A 15,877-nucleotide genomic window follows, 5' to 3' on the forward strand; every position below is an offset into this window, starting at 1 on the left:
CCTGTGAGTGCCATTATCACTCGGTAGCATCCCAAATGAACGCATGTCCTTTCTAACTGAATAGTACAATAAACTTGATCTAAGTGTTAAGAAAACAGTAACACCTGATCAAATCCAAATTTTTTAACTTAAAACAAAGTAGCATTTCCTTCCCCGTTTTTACACGCACACACAAAAAAGAGGAATAAAAAAACAGCTACTTCGAATTGCTACACGGGGTCAAACATGGATCACCACCCCCGCGTCGAAAGGATTAGTCCTTCAGCCGCGCCCGTCGGGGTCGCGCTCTGACTCATTGTACGACTGTCAACTCGTGACAAAGGGCAACTGAAAGAAGACATTCCTGATCGCTACTGTCATCTCCACAGCCTCTAGACGCGCTCAGTAGGCCCCGGTAGCCCATGCAGTGCCGATAACCGATTCCGGGCGACGGACAGCGACCGGAGCGAGAAGCTGCTCTCTGTTCTCACCCCAAGCAAGCCCGCCTACCCTTTCGCCCTGCGCGCTTCCTCGAATACAGTGCGGAAAGTGCAGGACCCATCCTTGTCAGTTGTGGGCGCCGAACACGCCTGCATGCGTGGTCTCTATTGCTCGACCCCTGAGCTCGCATGCGCCGGGGGTACCGCAATCTAGCGCCCTCTGATCTTTCCTGCCACTTTGCCTTTTTCTTTACCGCCTTTTTGTCAGGTCGGAGTTGTCTGGGTCTTAACGCTGGCCGATGCCCTTTCAAGAACCTCGCTCCTGTCCTGCTTGCAAGATGCGCTTTTCTCTTTCTGTTACTGCGGTCACCTTTAGAAGCACCTGCGCGTGCCGCCTGACCAGTAACTTTAGCTGCAAAATTACAATGTTTCATGCGGGAAGTCTTTTCTTTCCCTTCTGCCGTACTTATATCTGTGCTAACGTTAGCACCTGTCTGCGCTCCTGGATTTAGGGCTTAGCATTTCAACCGTTTTTTCTTGGTCCGTGCCCTCTTCCTGTTTTTACGCCTAGACCCTTCCGTTTGCGTCTCCTGACCACAACTAGATTGATCTAGCTCTACAGAGGCACCTCACAGACATTCATCCAATTGCAAACTGGCCGCTTTGACTTCGCAGGTCAGTGTCAGCTCCACACTGCTGACACACGGACCTTCCGCTACCCCCGAGTTGGGCAGTTCGCTTCCCTGAAGGCAGTCCTCCACCGCCCGCTTATCGGCCTGAGCGCTTACCCCTGAAACGCCCTGCTCGTCTGCAATTGAGCTTTCGTCCTCTGTCTCAGCGTGGCTTTCGATACTGCGTTTCAACATTACAGCTCTGCAGTCTTCCTGACGGTTGTGCGCTGTTTCACAGTACTGTTCTACGTCGTCACGTCTGTCCAACTTGAACGATCCGGCCTGACTCGCTCTCTCTGGAGTCTTGCCTCTCGAGATCTCATCTTCCAGTTTCTTTATCTCAAGCGCAAGCTGCAACCTTCTGAGCTCCCATTCCTTTTTCTCTGCCGCTAGCCTTTGTTCCTCTATGTTTCTCCGCTCACCTTCCTTTTTCTTTAGCTCAGTTTCCTTTTTCTTTCGCTCAGCTTTGAGGAGTTCCCACGTATCGGTAATTATTCCTTCCTCGGCGGTTTCCAAGAGCAATTTGCAAATGTCCGTCTTTTTGATCTTAACCCCTACATCTACACCCAACTCTTCGCAAAATGACAGCAAATCTGACCTTAGCAACTTCATTAGATCCATGTTTCTTGCTCTGAGCCTTGACTTTGCTGAACAACTGTTGACGTGAGCTACACACACTTGTCTCACTGAACAACTTCCCTCGATTCCCAGCAGTTCAATGTATTAACCCAAACAATTGAAGCCTGGCGAATCTCAAGCAAAGTTCAAGCACTCACCCACGGAAGCAACACCACGCCGCATGGTCGATCCAACCGCTGCCAACCAGTTGTTAAGTGTAGGGCTTCTCTCCCGTAGCAGGCCACCGGTGTTGGGGGATTGCGCTTCTATCCCACCGCTGCCACCAGTTGTTAGAAGCGGGCCCCTGGTTCGCCTGTGCCGTCTCTCGCCAAGGTCGGTGTCCCCGGGTTCCGGATCGGGAGACTGCTGTTGTGGGGGTGACGAAGAGATGAGAGGGGCTTCGGGGTGAAGAAGAGACTGAAAGGGTTTATTTACATTTTTACAAAGTTCGAAAGAGTGAATCGGGAGCTGGCTGATCACACGCCAGATCGGTGCTTAAATAGGGTCCGCTGTCCCCAGGTCCCTAGTTGGGGAATCTAGTTCATTAAAAATGCGTCGAATCACTGTGATGTAGATCACGTGTCCAGTCTTCCGGGTCCGCCTTCCAGGACGCCCCCAGCCACACACTCTTGCCACTTCTGGCAGATTATGGTCCGCGCTGTCCAGGCTTCAGTGATGAATAGCCCGAAGGGGGTCCCATGGCAGCGTCGAAGGTCAGTCACCTGCACTTCACAGCGGTAGCGTGGGAACGAAAGGTTTCCACCACAGTTTGCAGAAGCTTTCACGTGGAGCGTGGGACCGAAAGGTTGCCACTGCAGTTTGCAGAAGGTTCCATGTATAAGGAAAAGCACAGTCTAAGACGAAGTTGTTTTCGAAGCACGAGGATTCCGGCGACGTTGGCTTAGTCAAACCCGGCCGCATTTGCCACGGCTCATTTGCAGTCCCGCCGCTCGCCGGCTCCCCCGTCGTCCCCTCCGGGAGAAACATGTCCCGGGTGGGTCCGGCGTTGAGAACAAAATACAGGTTCACCAAAGCCATTCTCAGACAGCGGAGGGCCGTTTCACCCCGTAAACAGCAGGGGCGGGGGGGGAAGGACCCTTGTAGACGCCACCACCTGCACTCGTGGCGCTGCAACCACATCGACGGCCCTTTGAAGCCGCTGTAGATTGATGATTCCCAGTGGCTTGAATATTCTTGGCATGTTGGCGTCTCCAAACGTAACAACGGGCAGTGGCGCGCCTACGGCACGCGAGTCGCTATTTGTTGCTTCTTCGTCTAGTTGTCCGTTGCATCGCGAGAAAGGCATAAACTTGAACAGGAAATTGTCTTGGTGGCCGTGTGAATTTGGGTGGTAGTAGTGGTGGTAGTGGGAATGACAGTGCTGCCGTTGCACGTAATGTTCCCGCGTTCACGGCACGTGCTTCGGTTGTCGCGGCGATTGCATTGCAGGACGATAATAATGGCCGTGAGGTTGCGGTTGTTGACGATGATTTGCCAACTCGGCTAGAGACGGTGGATATCCATGGCCATAAGCCTGTCCCGATACGCCGGAAACTATCATAGCGCACGTCCAGTCAAACAGCGCACACAAACGGCGTGCGCGCGCCTAGTCAAACTGCGCGCGCACGTGTCAACACAGGCGGATTTCCCGTGACGCATTTTCGGTTTGGAAACACTGCACACACACGCGCGCGCGCGTGTACGCACGTGTTCCACACGCATGCATGCACGCACACACACACACACACACACACACACACACACACACACACACACACACATACGCAAACACGCGACTACACCCGCAGAACAGAGAACAACGATTCACTTGCCGTTCATCGTATCCCGAAATCGGCCCACCGCAGGCCGCTCCGTAGTCCACACACGCCTCGCGGTGACCTTCCCAGTTCTGCAGCGGCCTCTGTCGCCGCGAAAGCCACCGCACGCTGCCGCCAGCGCTGCTGCTACTGCAGCTGACGACACCACTCCCCGCCCCCAGCCATCGGCTACGTCGGCTGTTTGCGTCCTCGTTTCGATCTCTCCCTCTCTCTCTCTTTCTTTCTCGCCGGCGTTCGAATGAAGAGGAGCGGTGCGGGAGAATCAGAAAGGGTACGAAAAGTATTGTTATGTTGCTGCAGGTGATATATGCACGCGAACGTGATTGAACGAGAAACGAGTTCGCTTACCCAGAATATAGAAACCGCGCGTGGGGATCCAAGACAGGAAAAGAAGCGTGACGTTCCTCAGGTGCGCTCCCCCCCCCTATCTGTTCTCTTAACCGGTCATGTGGCCTCTGCTTGCTTGCCCGCTCGCCCGTTCGCCTGCGCGCTCGCTCGCTGGGTTTCCTCCTCGCAGGCAAGACAGCTGTCTGCCGCGTAGGGAAGAGCTCTCGTCGCTACAATGTATATACGCGTCCGGGCATGCCTCGCCCTTTTTTTTTTTTTTTGCACCTGTTCAGAGTACATTGCACCGTTCGTTCACGCTGCTGCGCGCCTGGACAAAGAGATGCACCGCTGTGTGGCAAATGGAAAAGTCTTTATTGTCCAAACAAGTGACGAAAAAGTGCGACATGTAATACATACACTTTGCGCTCAAACACAGACGGCATTGTCCGATGCAACAGCGCGGCATGTAATGAGCGTAATTTGGGGAACGCGCTCAAACACGGACGGCACACGTGTGTTATATTGTGTGCCTGGAAAATAGATGCACCGCTGTGTGGTCCAACGAAGCGATGAAACAGTGCGGCACGTAGTACACACACTTTGAGGAACACGCTCAAACACGAACGGCACGCGTATGGCAGGCATAATACACGCACTTTACGCGCAAACACACACGGTATAGGCCCAATACACGTCTGGCAACGCAATCGTTTAGAGCTGCCGCTGTTGCCACCTTGTTTTGCTTCTCTCAATAGCTGCGCTCTCGAACACTCGACGTCCCCTTTCTTTGCGGCATAGGGCTCAAAATAGTCAGAGAATTCCGTGCGAGCGACGCGTTTTGAGTTTGCGACGCTGCTTGACAATTTTGCCGCTTGCGCGTTGCTTGTTTACCATCGACGCCTGCGTGCTGCTCTCTGTGTCGGCGCTGGTACCGGTTCGTTCCAGCTCGCTAGACAACAAGAGCGATGCTGCATAAGACGTCTCGAACGAACGAGTGCTCACAGTGGGCATTTCTGTCTCTTGCAACGAATTGCCGTCGTCTGACATGGAGCACGCGTCCGCTACGGGAGAGTAAGAAAGTGCCGCCGGTGCCCCGGTCGATTGCGATTGCTCCTCCACGCTCGAAGTAGGCTCCTTCTTGATCTTCACCACTCGAGCAGGCGGCTCGGGCGACTGACAGTTCATGTGCGGCACTCCAATGATCGTCTCGGTCGAATCCGGTGCCCCGGTCGATTGCGATTGCTCCTCCACGCTCGAAGTAGGCTCCTTCTTGGTCTTCACCACTCGAACAGGCGGCTCGGGCGACTGACAGTTCATGTGCGGCACTCCAATGATCGTCTCGGTCGAATCCGGTGCCCCGGTCGATTGCGATTGCTCCTCCACGCTCGAAGTAGGCTCCTTGATCTTCACCACTCGAGCAGGCGGCTCGGGCGACTGACAGTTCATGTGCGGCACTTCAATGATCGTCTCGGTCGAATCCGGTGCCCCGGTCGATTGCGATTGCTCCTCCACGCTCGAAGTAGGCTCCTTCTTGATCTTCACCACTCGAGCAGGCGGCTCGGGCGACTGACAGTTCATGTGCGGCACTCCAATGATCGTCTCGGTCGAATCCGGTGCCCCGGTCGATTGCGATTGCTCCTCCACGCTCGAAGTAGGCTCCTTCTTGATCTTCACCACTCGAGCAGGCGGCTCGGGCGACTGACAGTTCATGTGCGGCACTCCAATGATCGTCTCGGTCGAATCCGGTGCCCCGGTCGATTGCGATTGCTCCTCCACGCTCGAAGTAGGCTCCTTCTTGATCTTCACCACTCGAGCAGGCGGCTCGGGCGACTGACAGTTCATGTGCGGCACTCCAATGATCGTCTCGGTCGAATCTTCTACGGGACGGGCAACGGATGCTTGCATATTCACGGGATGGGGCTTTGCCGAGTTCTGCCGTAGCGCCCTTTGCCGATTGGCCTCCTGCATCTGCCGCCAAATAGCCTGTTGTTGCTGCCGTTGTAGCTCTCGTTGTTTGCGCTGTCGCGCCAACAGTTGCTGCTGCCGTATTTTCTGCGTAATCTCTTCCGACATGGGCACCGCTTGCAGCTCAGGCATTTCCTGTTGTACCATGAGACGCACCTGCCTCACAATGTCCACGTCGGTCGGTAACTGGGCGTATCTGTTGGCAAACTCTAGAAAGGGCAGATTCCACGCGACAGCACTCGTTGTGGTTGGAATACTGTGGCTCTGGTAAGCGCACGTCTGGTATCTCGGATGAATTGGAAGCGGCAGCTTGGACTGAGCTGCCTGGCTCGTTTGAATATGAGGCGGCAGCTTGGACTGGGATGCCTGGCTCGACTGAATCGGGGGTTGCACACAAGAAGACGCCTGGCTCGACTGAATCGGAGGCTGTGCTAGCTGGGACGCCTGGCTCGACTGAATCGGAGGCTGTGCTAGCTGGGACGCCTGGCTCGACTGAATCGGAGGCTGTGCTAGCTGGGACGCCTGGCTCGACTGAATGGGAGGCTGCACAAACGAAGACGCCTGGATCGACTGAATCGGAGGCTGCACAAACTGGACTGTCTTGCCCGACTGACTTGGAAGCTGCGCAAACTGGGATGCTTGACTGGGCTGAATGTGAAGCCGCTGGTGCTGCCTGATCGAGGGCCGACCGGGAAGATAAGAGTGAGTCTGTGGTTTTTGCCGAGATGTCGCCTGATCTGGCAAAGCCGTCGTGGGAGTTGCTGCTGCCAAATGCTGCTTTACGTGTAGCAGATGTTGCCTGGCGACAATTGACGTCTGCAAGTTGTGTATACTGTGAGAGATTCTCGAAGGGAGCTCTTGTTCCGCGCTGACAGAAACTGGCTTTGCCCGCCGTTGTGCGAGCGAATCGACCATTGCGCCGTGGCATTTTCGAATGTCGCTCAGATCTGTCGGTACAGACGGTCGTAGTTGTTGCTCTTGCAAGGTCGGTGACACCTCTACTTGCAGACACGATTCCAAGGGCGACGTCATCTCGGCGGGTAAACGCTGTTGCTCCTGCAACGTCGGCGGCACCTCCACTTGCATATGGGCTGGTAAAGGCCGCTTCGAGAGCGGCGGCGGCAGCATCTCGGCTGGTAAACGCTGTTGTTCTTGTAAGGCCGACGGCATCCCGGCTAATTGTTGATCTTGCAAGGCAGGCGGCACATCCACTTGCGTGTGAGCTGGCAAAGGCCGCTTCGAGAGCGGCGGCGGCAGCATCTCGGCTGGTAAACGCTGTTGTTCTTGTAAGGCCGACGGCATCCCGGCTAATTGTTGATCTTGCAAGGCAGGCGGCACATCCACTTGCGTGTGAGCTGGCAAAGGCCGCTTCGAGAGCGGCGGCGGCAGCATCTCGGCTGGTAAACGCTGTTGTTCTTGTAAGGCCGACGGCATCCCGGCTAATTGTTGATCTTGCAAGGCAGGCGGCACATCCACTTGCGTGTGAGCTGGCAAAGGCCGCTTCGAGAGCGGCGGCGGCTGCATCTCGGCTGGTAAACGCTGTTGTTCTTGTAAGGCCGACGGCATCCCGGCTAATTGTTGATCTTGCAAGGCAGGCGGCACCGCCACTTGCGTGTGAGCTGGCAAAGGCTGTTTCAATAGCGGCGGTACTTTGGTCTGGGTCTTTAAACGCGTCGGCACCTCCACTCGTAAGACCGACTGTTTCGAGAGCGACGGCATTGCTGTTCGAGCAGGTAAACGCGCCGATACTTCCATTCGCAGGGGCGGCTGTTTCGAAAGCGACGACATTGCCGCTTGAGCCGACGCGTTTGTCGGCACCTCCACTCGCAAGGGCGGTTGTTTCGAGAGCGACGGCATTGCTGTTCGAGCAGGTAAACGCGCCGATACTTCCATTCGCAGGGGCGGCTGTTTCGAAAGCGACGACATTGCCGCTTGAGCCGACGCGTTTGTCGGCACCTCCACTCGCAAGGGCGGTTGTTTGGAGAGCGACGGCATTGCTGTTCGAGCAGGTAAACGCGCCGATACTTCCATTCGCAGGGGCGGCTGTTTCGAAAGCGACGACATTGCCGCTTGAGCCGACGCGTTTGTCGGCACCTCCACTCGCAAGGGCGGTTGTTTCGAGAGCGACGGCATTGCTGTTCGAGCAGGTAAACGCGCCGATACTTCCATTCGCAGGGGCGGCTGTTTCGAAAGCGACGACATTGCCGCTTGAGCCGACGCGTTTGTCGGCACCTCCACTCGCAAGGGCGGTTGTTTCGAGAGCGACGGCATTGCTGTTCGAGCAGGTAAACGCGCCGATACTTCCATTCGCAGGGGCGGCTGTTTCGAAAGCGACGACATTGCCGCTTGAGCCGACGCGTTTGTCGGCACCTCCACTCGCAAGGGCGGTTGTTTCGAGAGCGACGGCATTGCTGTTGGAGCAGGTAAACGCGCCGATACTTCCATTCGCAGGGGCGGCTGTTTCGAAAGCGACGACATTGCCGCTTGAGCCGACGCGTTTGTCGGCACCTCCACTCGCAAGGGCGGTTGTTTGGAGAGCGACGGCATTGCTGTTCGAGCAGGTAAACGCGCCGATACTTCCATTCGCAGGGGCGGCTGTTTCGAAAGCGACGACATTGCCGCTTGAGCCGACGCGTTTGTCGGCACCTCCACTCGCAAGGGCGGTTGTTTCGAGAGCGACGGCATTGCTGTTCGAGCAGGTACACGCGCCGATACTTCCATTCGCAGGGGCGGCTGTTTCGAAAGCGACGACATTGCCGCTTGAGCCGACGCGTTTGTCGGCACCTCCACTCGCAAGGGCGGTTGTTTTGAGAGCGGCGGCATCGTGGCTTGCATGCAAACTGGTAACGGTTGGTGTTGCGTCACTGGAGCCGCTAGCGGTATCCCCGCTTGCAAGGGGACCGGTAACGATTGTTGCAAGAGCGGCGGCATTCCGGTGGTGGCGGCTTGCAAGGGAGCTTGTAAAGGCGACTGTTGCTGCAAAAAGGGTAGCCCCGCTGTCTGTAGCGGCGGCAACACGTGGCTCCAAGCGGTGGACGGCTGTAATAATACGCTCGAACTGGGCTGTGGCGCGATGTACGATGCAGCCATGCTCGCGTGCGGGTCTGCCGCCGTCGCTGTAGAGCAAGCGAGCGTTTGTGGCCACGCGTGAACCATCGGAGATTTCGCAACTGCCGGGGAAACCATCGCGAGGGCCGGATCGGGTCGCTGGGAGGCTGGAGGGGGACATTGCTCTTGAAACGGCTGATGTTGATGAGCAGGCTCCGGATGATGCGCAACGATCGCCGACGAACGCCGGTGAACGGGTTCCGATTGGCTATGTACTTGGACGGACTGTTCGAAAGACCTCGCCGCCGACTGTGGGTCAAACCTGGGAGCCCGTAATAGCTGCGACTGGTGTAAAAGCTGCGGAGAAAGATGCGACTGTTGCCGCCGCTGTTCTCGCTGTCCTTTGTTGTCCGGCGCGGCCAGTTTCGCCAATTTGGCCGCAGGCGGCAGAGCAACCAGATTGCATGCCGATTTCATCGACGGGGAGCTCTCTCGAGTCATCCTCGATCGAGGCGCCTTTTCTTGCGTCGTCTCGACCACTTGTTGTGCTTCGGTTAGCACACGCTCTGCCGACGGCGACGTAGTAGATTCTAGGCTCACACAAGGCGGCCGCCACAGCTTGGAGCGGAATACCATGGGCCTGGCTTGCGAGCGAAGCGACACCTCTGTTCCACACGACTGCGTTGACTGCTGCTGCTGCGTCGCCGGAGGAGCTGCCTGTTTGTCGTTGACCCGGAGGGAAGCGTTGTCGCTGCTCGATACGTCTTGTGTCGCCACCGTCTTCGCCATTTTCAAATGTTGCTCCACCGTCGTATTGCCATCCCGGCGTCGCCGTCGCCGTGTCGTTGTTGACGCCTCTGGTGAAACTGCAGGTGGCGTTTGCACAAGTGTCTCCGCAGTCTTCACTTGCGGCGATTCCGCTCCTGGCACAAATGCTGACGCATCGTTGCTTGCCGATGCCGTAATCATTGTGTGGGAAAGATTTGTCAGCGGTTCCACTGACCCCGCTCGCATCTTGGCTGTCGTCTCCGTTGCCTCTGTTTGCGTCTCGACTGTCTGAAGGAACTCTGACAAGGGCGCTCGAGTCAGTAAGAGCTCTGTTTGCGACTCTGCCAGAAGCTCTGTTCTCTTGAGTGGCTCTACTTGCGTCTCGACTGCCTGAAGCGACTCTGCTTGAAGCTCTGTACTCTTGCGTGGCTCCGTTTGCGTCTTGGCTTTGGGTAGAGATTCCGTGGGGCGCTCTTGACTCTCCAGTGGCTCCGTGGGGCTCTCTTGACTCTCGGTTGGCTCTGTAGGGCTCTCTTGACTCTCCAATGGCTCTGTGGGCCTCTCTTGACTTTCCAGTGGCTCCGTGGGCCTCTCTTGACTCTCCAGTGGCTCCGTGGGCCTCTCTTGACTCTCCAGTGGCTCCGTGGGCCTCTCTTGACTCTCCAGTAGCTCCGTGGGGCTCTCTTGACTCTCCGGTGGCTCCGTGGGCCTCTCTTGACTCTCCAGTGGCTCTGTGGACCTCTCGTGACTCTCCGATGGCTCCGTGGGCCTCTCGTGATTCTCCAAAGCACCTGTGTGTGTCGTGGTTGTCTGAAACATCTTGACGGGACTCTCTTGATTTTCCAATGGTTCCGTTTGTGCCGTGCCTGTCTGAAACACCTCTGCCGGGCACTCTTGACGTTTCAGGCGCTCGACGTGCGCCGTGGCCGATTGAAACACGTCTGCCGGGCACTCGTGACGTTTCAGCGGCTCTACTTGCGTCGTGGCCGACTGAAACATCTCTGCCGGACTCCCTGGAGTCTCCGCCGCCTTTACGTGAGTCTCGGCTGTGTGAAACACCCCTAGCGGGCTCTCCAAAGTTTCCGCCACCTTTACGTGTGTCTCGGCTGTGGGCAACACCCCTGGCGTGCTCTCCAAAGTCTCCACTGCCTCCGCATACGTCTCGGCTGTCTGAAGCACCTCTGTCGATCTCTCTGTAGGCTGCGCCACCTTTATGTGTGTCTCGGCTGTGGGAAACACCCCTGGCGTGCTCTCCAAAGTCTCCACTGCCTCCGCATGCGCCTCGGCTGCCTGAAACACCCCTATCGGGCTCTCCAATGTCTCCGCTACCTTCGCATGCGTCTCGGCTCTCGTGAGCGGCTCCACCAGCCCTGTTTGCACCTCGTCTTCCTGAACGTGCGGTAACGGCGCCACTGGTGCCTCTATGGTTCGCAGAAGCATTGGTTGTTTCGGGAACAACGAGCGACTGAGTTGTCGTCGCCGTCGTCGTCGTCGTCGTCGTGACGACGATTGCGTCGATTGTTGGATGGGATAATGCATTGGCATGCCAGGTGGCGGATTCTGTGCGGGCCCTGTCCGCGCGGGGGACGTTTCTCTTTCTTTTCCCGCAGCGGGCACAACAGTGCTGCGGTAATGATGACACACGGGAACTTTCATGTCCATATTGGGCACCACGTCTTCGATCGCGACGGCTTGCTGTTGCGAATCGAACGTTAACACCGTGGGAACCTCGCCGGGAATCGCCTCCGGGTCGCTGGCCGCCTCTTGTCTGACTGGCTCCGTAAAGAGATACTTTGTGTCTATCAGAGGCACCGAGAGTACCGACTTGCCCAACTCCGCGTACACCCTCTTTACTTTCTGTGCAAACTCTCTGCTCTTCGTCTGCGCCGTGCGCAGATGGTACTTTGCAATCGCCGAACAAAGGGGCACTAACATTGGAAACAGAAAAAGGAGGTAAATGCGCCTCGCCAAAGACTCGAGGTGTATTCTGAGCATGGCTCTCTGGTTTTCCGTGAGATTTGGTGGTGTTAACAGGTGAAACGCTCTCCGCAGTACGTCCGTTATGAGTAAAAATCGGTCTCTCTGGTGTTCCCTGACCGTCAGATGTACTATCGTTAGGTCGCGCTGCCCCGCGGTCAAGTCTGGATTCCAGAATCGCTTGTTTGGATACTTTCTCTGATAGTACTGCATGTAGGCCATCATATTTGGACTCTCTTCGCCTTTTAATGCCATCAACAAGTCTTCCGTTTCGAGTTGCGGCGGCGTGAGACCAGCGTCGCCCTGTTGCGCACGGTCGCTTTCTGGCGTGTCTATTTGCACCAGGCACAGTGGACAAGAGGTTTCCGTGTTGTACGGCATTTGAATCGCAGCCAACAGTGTTTGCTGCTCGGGAGGTTGGGCTTGGAGCGGCTGGGATCCTGGCGGCTGGGGCCGGGACGACTGGGTCTGAAGCGACTGGGTCTGAAGCGACTGGGCCTGGGACGACTGGGTCTGAAGCGACTGGGCCTGGGACGGCTGGGCCTGGGACGGCTGGGTCTGAAGCGACTGGGCCTGGGACAGCTGGGATCGTGGCGGCTGTGGCCGGGACGACTGGGTGGCCCACCGCGTTCGAAGGTCCGAAAGTATAGGAGCGTCTCGCAGTGGAAATGGCTGCCGTGGGTCTCTGGTTTGCTGCGATTCTCTGGGATCGCCTTCTAGGCGGATTAGCCGAGGTTCCCGAATTGACTGCGAGTCTCGACGCTCTGACGTGACCGGCTTGTTTGTCACCGACTCCGCGTTGCTCGAGTGGGCCGCCCAGGCTTTCTGGGTCGTTGCAAAAGCTTGCGTATGTTGCGGATACGCTTGCGACCAGTCGCGCATCGCCACGGGCTGCGGCATTTCTTGAACCTTGGAAGCTTGTTGCTTGCGTTCGATGTGCCCTTTGCGATACTGCCACACGGCGTCCGTTATGAGAGGGTCCGAATACGGCATCAGCGGAGCAATTTCCAGCGGCAGAAGCGGCTGATTTGGCTTGTCCATGTACTGAAAAATTACATCCATCGGCAACATGGGCTTTAGTTGCGCGTTTGCAAACTCGCTTCCGTCTCTCTGTTGACAGCACTTGTGTTCGGGATGTTGGCTCTCTTCTAACGTCAAGTGAAAGGGTGGTTGAATGAGCCACTGTACTTGTCTGGGCGATTTCAGGTATGGATCTCGAGGTGTTTGCTGGCCGCTGACTCGCGGCGGCTGTTGCCCGGAGGCTCTGCTCGGCTGCCCCTGCTGCTGTTGCTGCTGTGTCGCGGTTCCCTCCCGATGGTGGCAAGACTGCGAGAGGCCCTGGCTCCCAAGCGGCTGGCTCGAAGCTTGGAACTGCTGCTGCTGCTGCGTCGTCGTAGTTTCGCCCCGGTATTGGTGAGTCTCTGAGACACCCTGGCTCACAAACGGCGGGCTCGAAGCTTGGAACTGCTCTTGCTGCTGCTGCTGCTGCTGCGTCGTCGTAGTTTCGCCCCGGTATTGGTGAGACTCTGAGACACCCTGGCTCACAAACGGCGGGCTCGAAGCTTGGAACTGCTCTTGCTGCTGCTGCTGCTGCTGCGTCGTCGTAGTTTCGCCCCGGTATTGGTGAGACTCTGAGACACCCTGGCTCACAAACGGCGGGCTCGAAGCTTGGAATTGCTCTTGCTGCTGCTGCTGCTGCTGCTGCGTCGTCGTAGTTTCGCCCCGGTATTGGTGAGACTCTGAGACACCCTGGCTCACAAACGGCGGGCTCGAAGCTTGGAACTGTTCTTGCTGCTGCTGCGTGGTCGTAGTTTCCCCTCGGTATTGGTGAGACTCTGAGACACCCTGGCTCACAAACGGCGGGCTCGAAGCTTGGAACTGTTCTTGCTGCTGCTGCTGCTGCGTCGTCGTAGTTTCCCCTCGGTAGTGGTGAGACTCTGAGAGACCCTGGCTTCCAAGCGGCTGCTGGCTCGAAGCTTGGGATTGCTCTTGCTGCCGACCGCCCAACTCGCCGTCGCCCCGAGAGTTCTCCGACAGTTGTTGGCAGCCGCCTAGACCCGTAAGGCGACGATTCAGGGGCTTCTCCACCAAATGCTGCTTGGCTTGCTCCGCCGGCATTGTCGCCTTTAATATGGCAACGTGCTTTCTTATGAATTGCTTTCGTTCCTCCCTCGCTTGTACTTTGGCTTTTCGCATCTGCACTATATTTTCTATCGTGTCTTGCCACAATTTTCGGTGTGCATTGCAATATCCTTCATCTGCGCTCTGCTGTTGCCACTGTTCTTGCTGTTTGCGCTCGCGGCACTGGCGGCATTTCTCGGACAACGTTGCCTGCTGCGTTCTCAATCGCTTGTCCGCTCTTTTTATCTTTCTGCTCCAAAGCGTTTCTGCCCTCCTCTTTGCCTTTTTGAGCTTTCGAATCTTGTCTCTTAAACTACATGCTAGAGATGCGCTGGAGCCTGGCGCTTCCTCTTGGTTGTGTCACATTATTGTCCAAACGGTCGCGCTGCCGCCGTTGTCGTGTTTGGGTCGCACGTGACAGCGTGTCACGGGTACCTTCTTGTTTTAGCCTGGCGTGAGAAAAGAATCGCCCGTTAAACAGGATACGCGACGCCAACGAAAACCGCCCCCCCCCCCCCCCCATACGATGATTCAGCTGGATTCGACTCACCCTTATCGTCCTCCTTTCGTCCGCTGTACGTCACGGTCGCGTGACAGGACACAGCAGAATTGTCGGCACGCCTCTTTCTCGCCCACCGCAAGTCGCAGAATGAGTCACCGCCGCCACCGGACAAGGCACCACCGGCGCCGTAAAACTCGCCGCAATCGTTCAACGCGTCTGCCCGTCTCCTTTCCTCGCGGCACCGACAGCAACTGCGTGTCCCCCCCCCGCCGCGCTTTCCCTCGCTACTTCCTCCTTTCTTCGCCATTGCCGACGCGCTACCCCCGCAAATCGCCTGCCGCCCGGCTCGATCCCGTGCGCTAGCGACGCCTGGCGACTTATCTGAGACGCGCCGTATCGCGTGACGGCTTGATATCGACGGCCCCCATCCGATAACGAGGGGCGCGACGGTCCAATTTGAAATAGTAGCTCCTCTCGGCGCCACTCCGGAACTCTGGTTTGCCGTTTTCTCCGACACGGCTGCCCGCTTCGTAGGCAGCGCCCGCCTGTGGCAAATACACATAACAGCGTAAGAGACGCAAACAACGAGTCACAGATTACGAAACAGTGAAATATCCTCACCCGTTACCACTGCCGCCAATGCCGGCGGTGCCGGCGGTGCATCCGGGGCAACGCGTGCAGTTTGCAGACTGCCCGCGGTCCACGAGATTAAGAGTGCAGCGGGTTCGGGTCTAGTCCTTGCTTTGTCTTTTTTTCGCCCAAGCTAAAAGCGCTGCTGGGCAGTTTCGAGTGAGCGCCTGCCTGCAGTAAATACACGCAACGCTGGCCAATCAAATTGGTGTTACAAGCAGAGCACAGAGAGAGAGAGAGAGAGATGCGCACGCATTATACAATAGCATTATACAATAGCAAACCATAGACCTTTGGGGTAGACTTACGTTCTTCTCGTTACGATAGACCACGACCATGGCGCCCGCGGTGATTCTGACTCTAAAACAGCTGACTCGACTATTTATCGTCTCGCCTAACACACAAAGAAGGAAGAAGAAAGAAGGCTCGTGGCGAGGCTGTGTAAGCAATGCCATAGATGCCCATCGCGCGCGTGCATTACGGCAGGAAGGAGCTTCCTTCTCGGAAAGACACAACGCCTCTCTCTATCTCTCTCCTGGATCTGGGAGGCGAGCGAGAACGCGATAGCGCGGTGTGAGAATATCGCTAATCAAGACGACCGTCGACGCGCACGTCGGCGCATCTATGCTCTGCGACGGGTTGTTTGTAACGGCAACAAACACAGGGGTGGCTTTCTAGACGTCGCCGAAAGGCACGGCGATTCTTGTCCATTTAGAAACGAAAACAACGCCACGCGCACCCGTTAGGTGCCGGCTGGCGACCGCTAATCGAGAACGGCGCGTTTCGACATTTGGTAACCACTTGGTTGGAAGCACACGCGGCGCGTCCTTTGTTTACACCCTACAATTCCGTACTTTAGCTCCACGCAACTCGCGCTTGTGCACAGACGCCTATACTCATTTCTGCGATTGAAGTGTGGCATTTAGACGCATGCCGGAGGACTCTTTCACTGTGAGCATTTGCAAATCGTTTAGAAGAGCGCGAACCCAGCAT

The 15,877-nt window shown here is 56.7% G+C and overlaps 1 protein-coding gene across 5 annotated transcripts; it reads right to left on the reverse strand.

The window, feature by feature from the left end:
* Nucleotides 1-2,114: 2,114 nt before the first annotated feature.
* LOC144099311 (uncharacterized) lies at nucleotides 2,115-15,405 on the reverse strand. Of its 5 annotated transcripts, none has more exons than XM_077632525.1 (5): nucleotides 15,193-15,405; nucleotides 14,876-15,055; nucleotides 14,303-14,799; nucleotides 12,160-14,201; nucleotides 2,115-12,129 (listed from the first exon to the last, which is right to left on the reverse strand). In XM_077632525.1, the coding sequence occupies exons 4-5, from the start codon at nucleotides 13,825-13,827 to the stop codon at nucleotides 4,684-4,686; spliced, it is 9,114 nt and encodes a 3,037-aa protein (XP_077488651.1). In that variant the 5' UTR covers nucleotides 13,828-14,201; nucleotides 14,303-14,799; nucleotides 14,876-15,055; nucleotides 15,193-15,405; the 3' UTR covers nucleotides 2,115-4,683. The 5 variants fall into 5 exon arrangements, with proteins under 5 accessions (XP_077488651.1, XP_077488652.1, XP_077488653.1 ...); XM_077632526.1 differs by having other exon boundaries at nucleotides 2,115-10,683; nucleotides 10,744-14,201; XM_077632527.1 differs by having other exon boundaries at nucleotides 2,115-8,649; nucleotides 8,968-14,201; nucleotides 15,193-15,388.
* Between the last annotated feature and the right edge of the window lie 472 nt (nucleotides 15,406-15,877).

Source organism: Amblyomma americanum, chromosome 7 (assembly GCF_052857255.1).
Source record: "Amblyomma americanum isolate KBUSLIRL-KWMA chromosome 7, ASM5285725v1, whole genome shotgun sequence".
Classification (NCBI taxonomy): domain Eukaryota; kingdom Metazoa; phylum Arthropoda; class Arachnida; order Ixodida; family Ixodidae; genus Amblyomma; species Amblyomma americanum.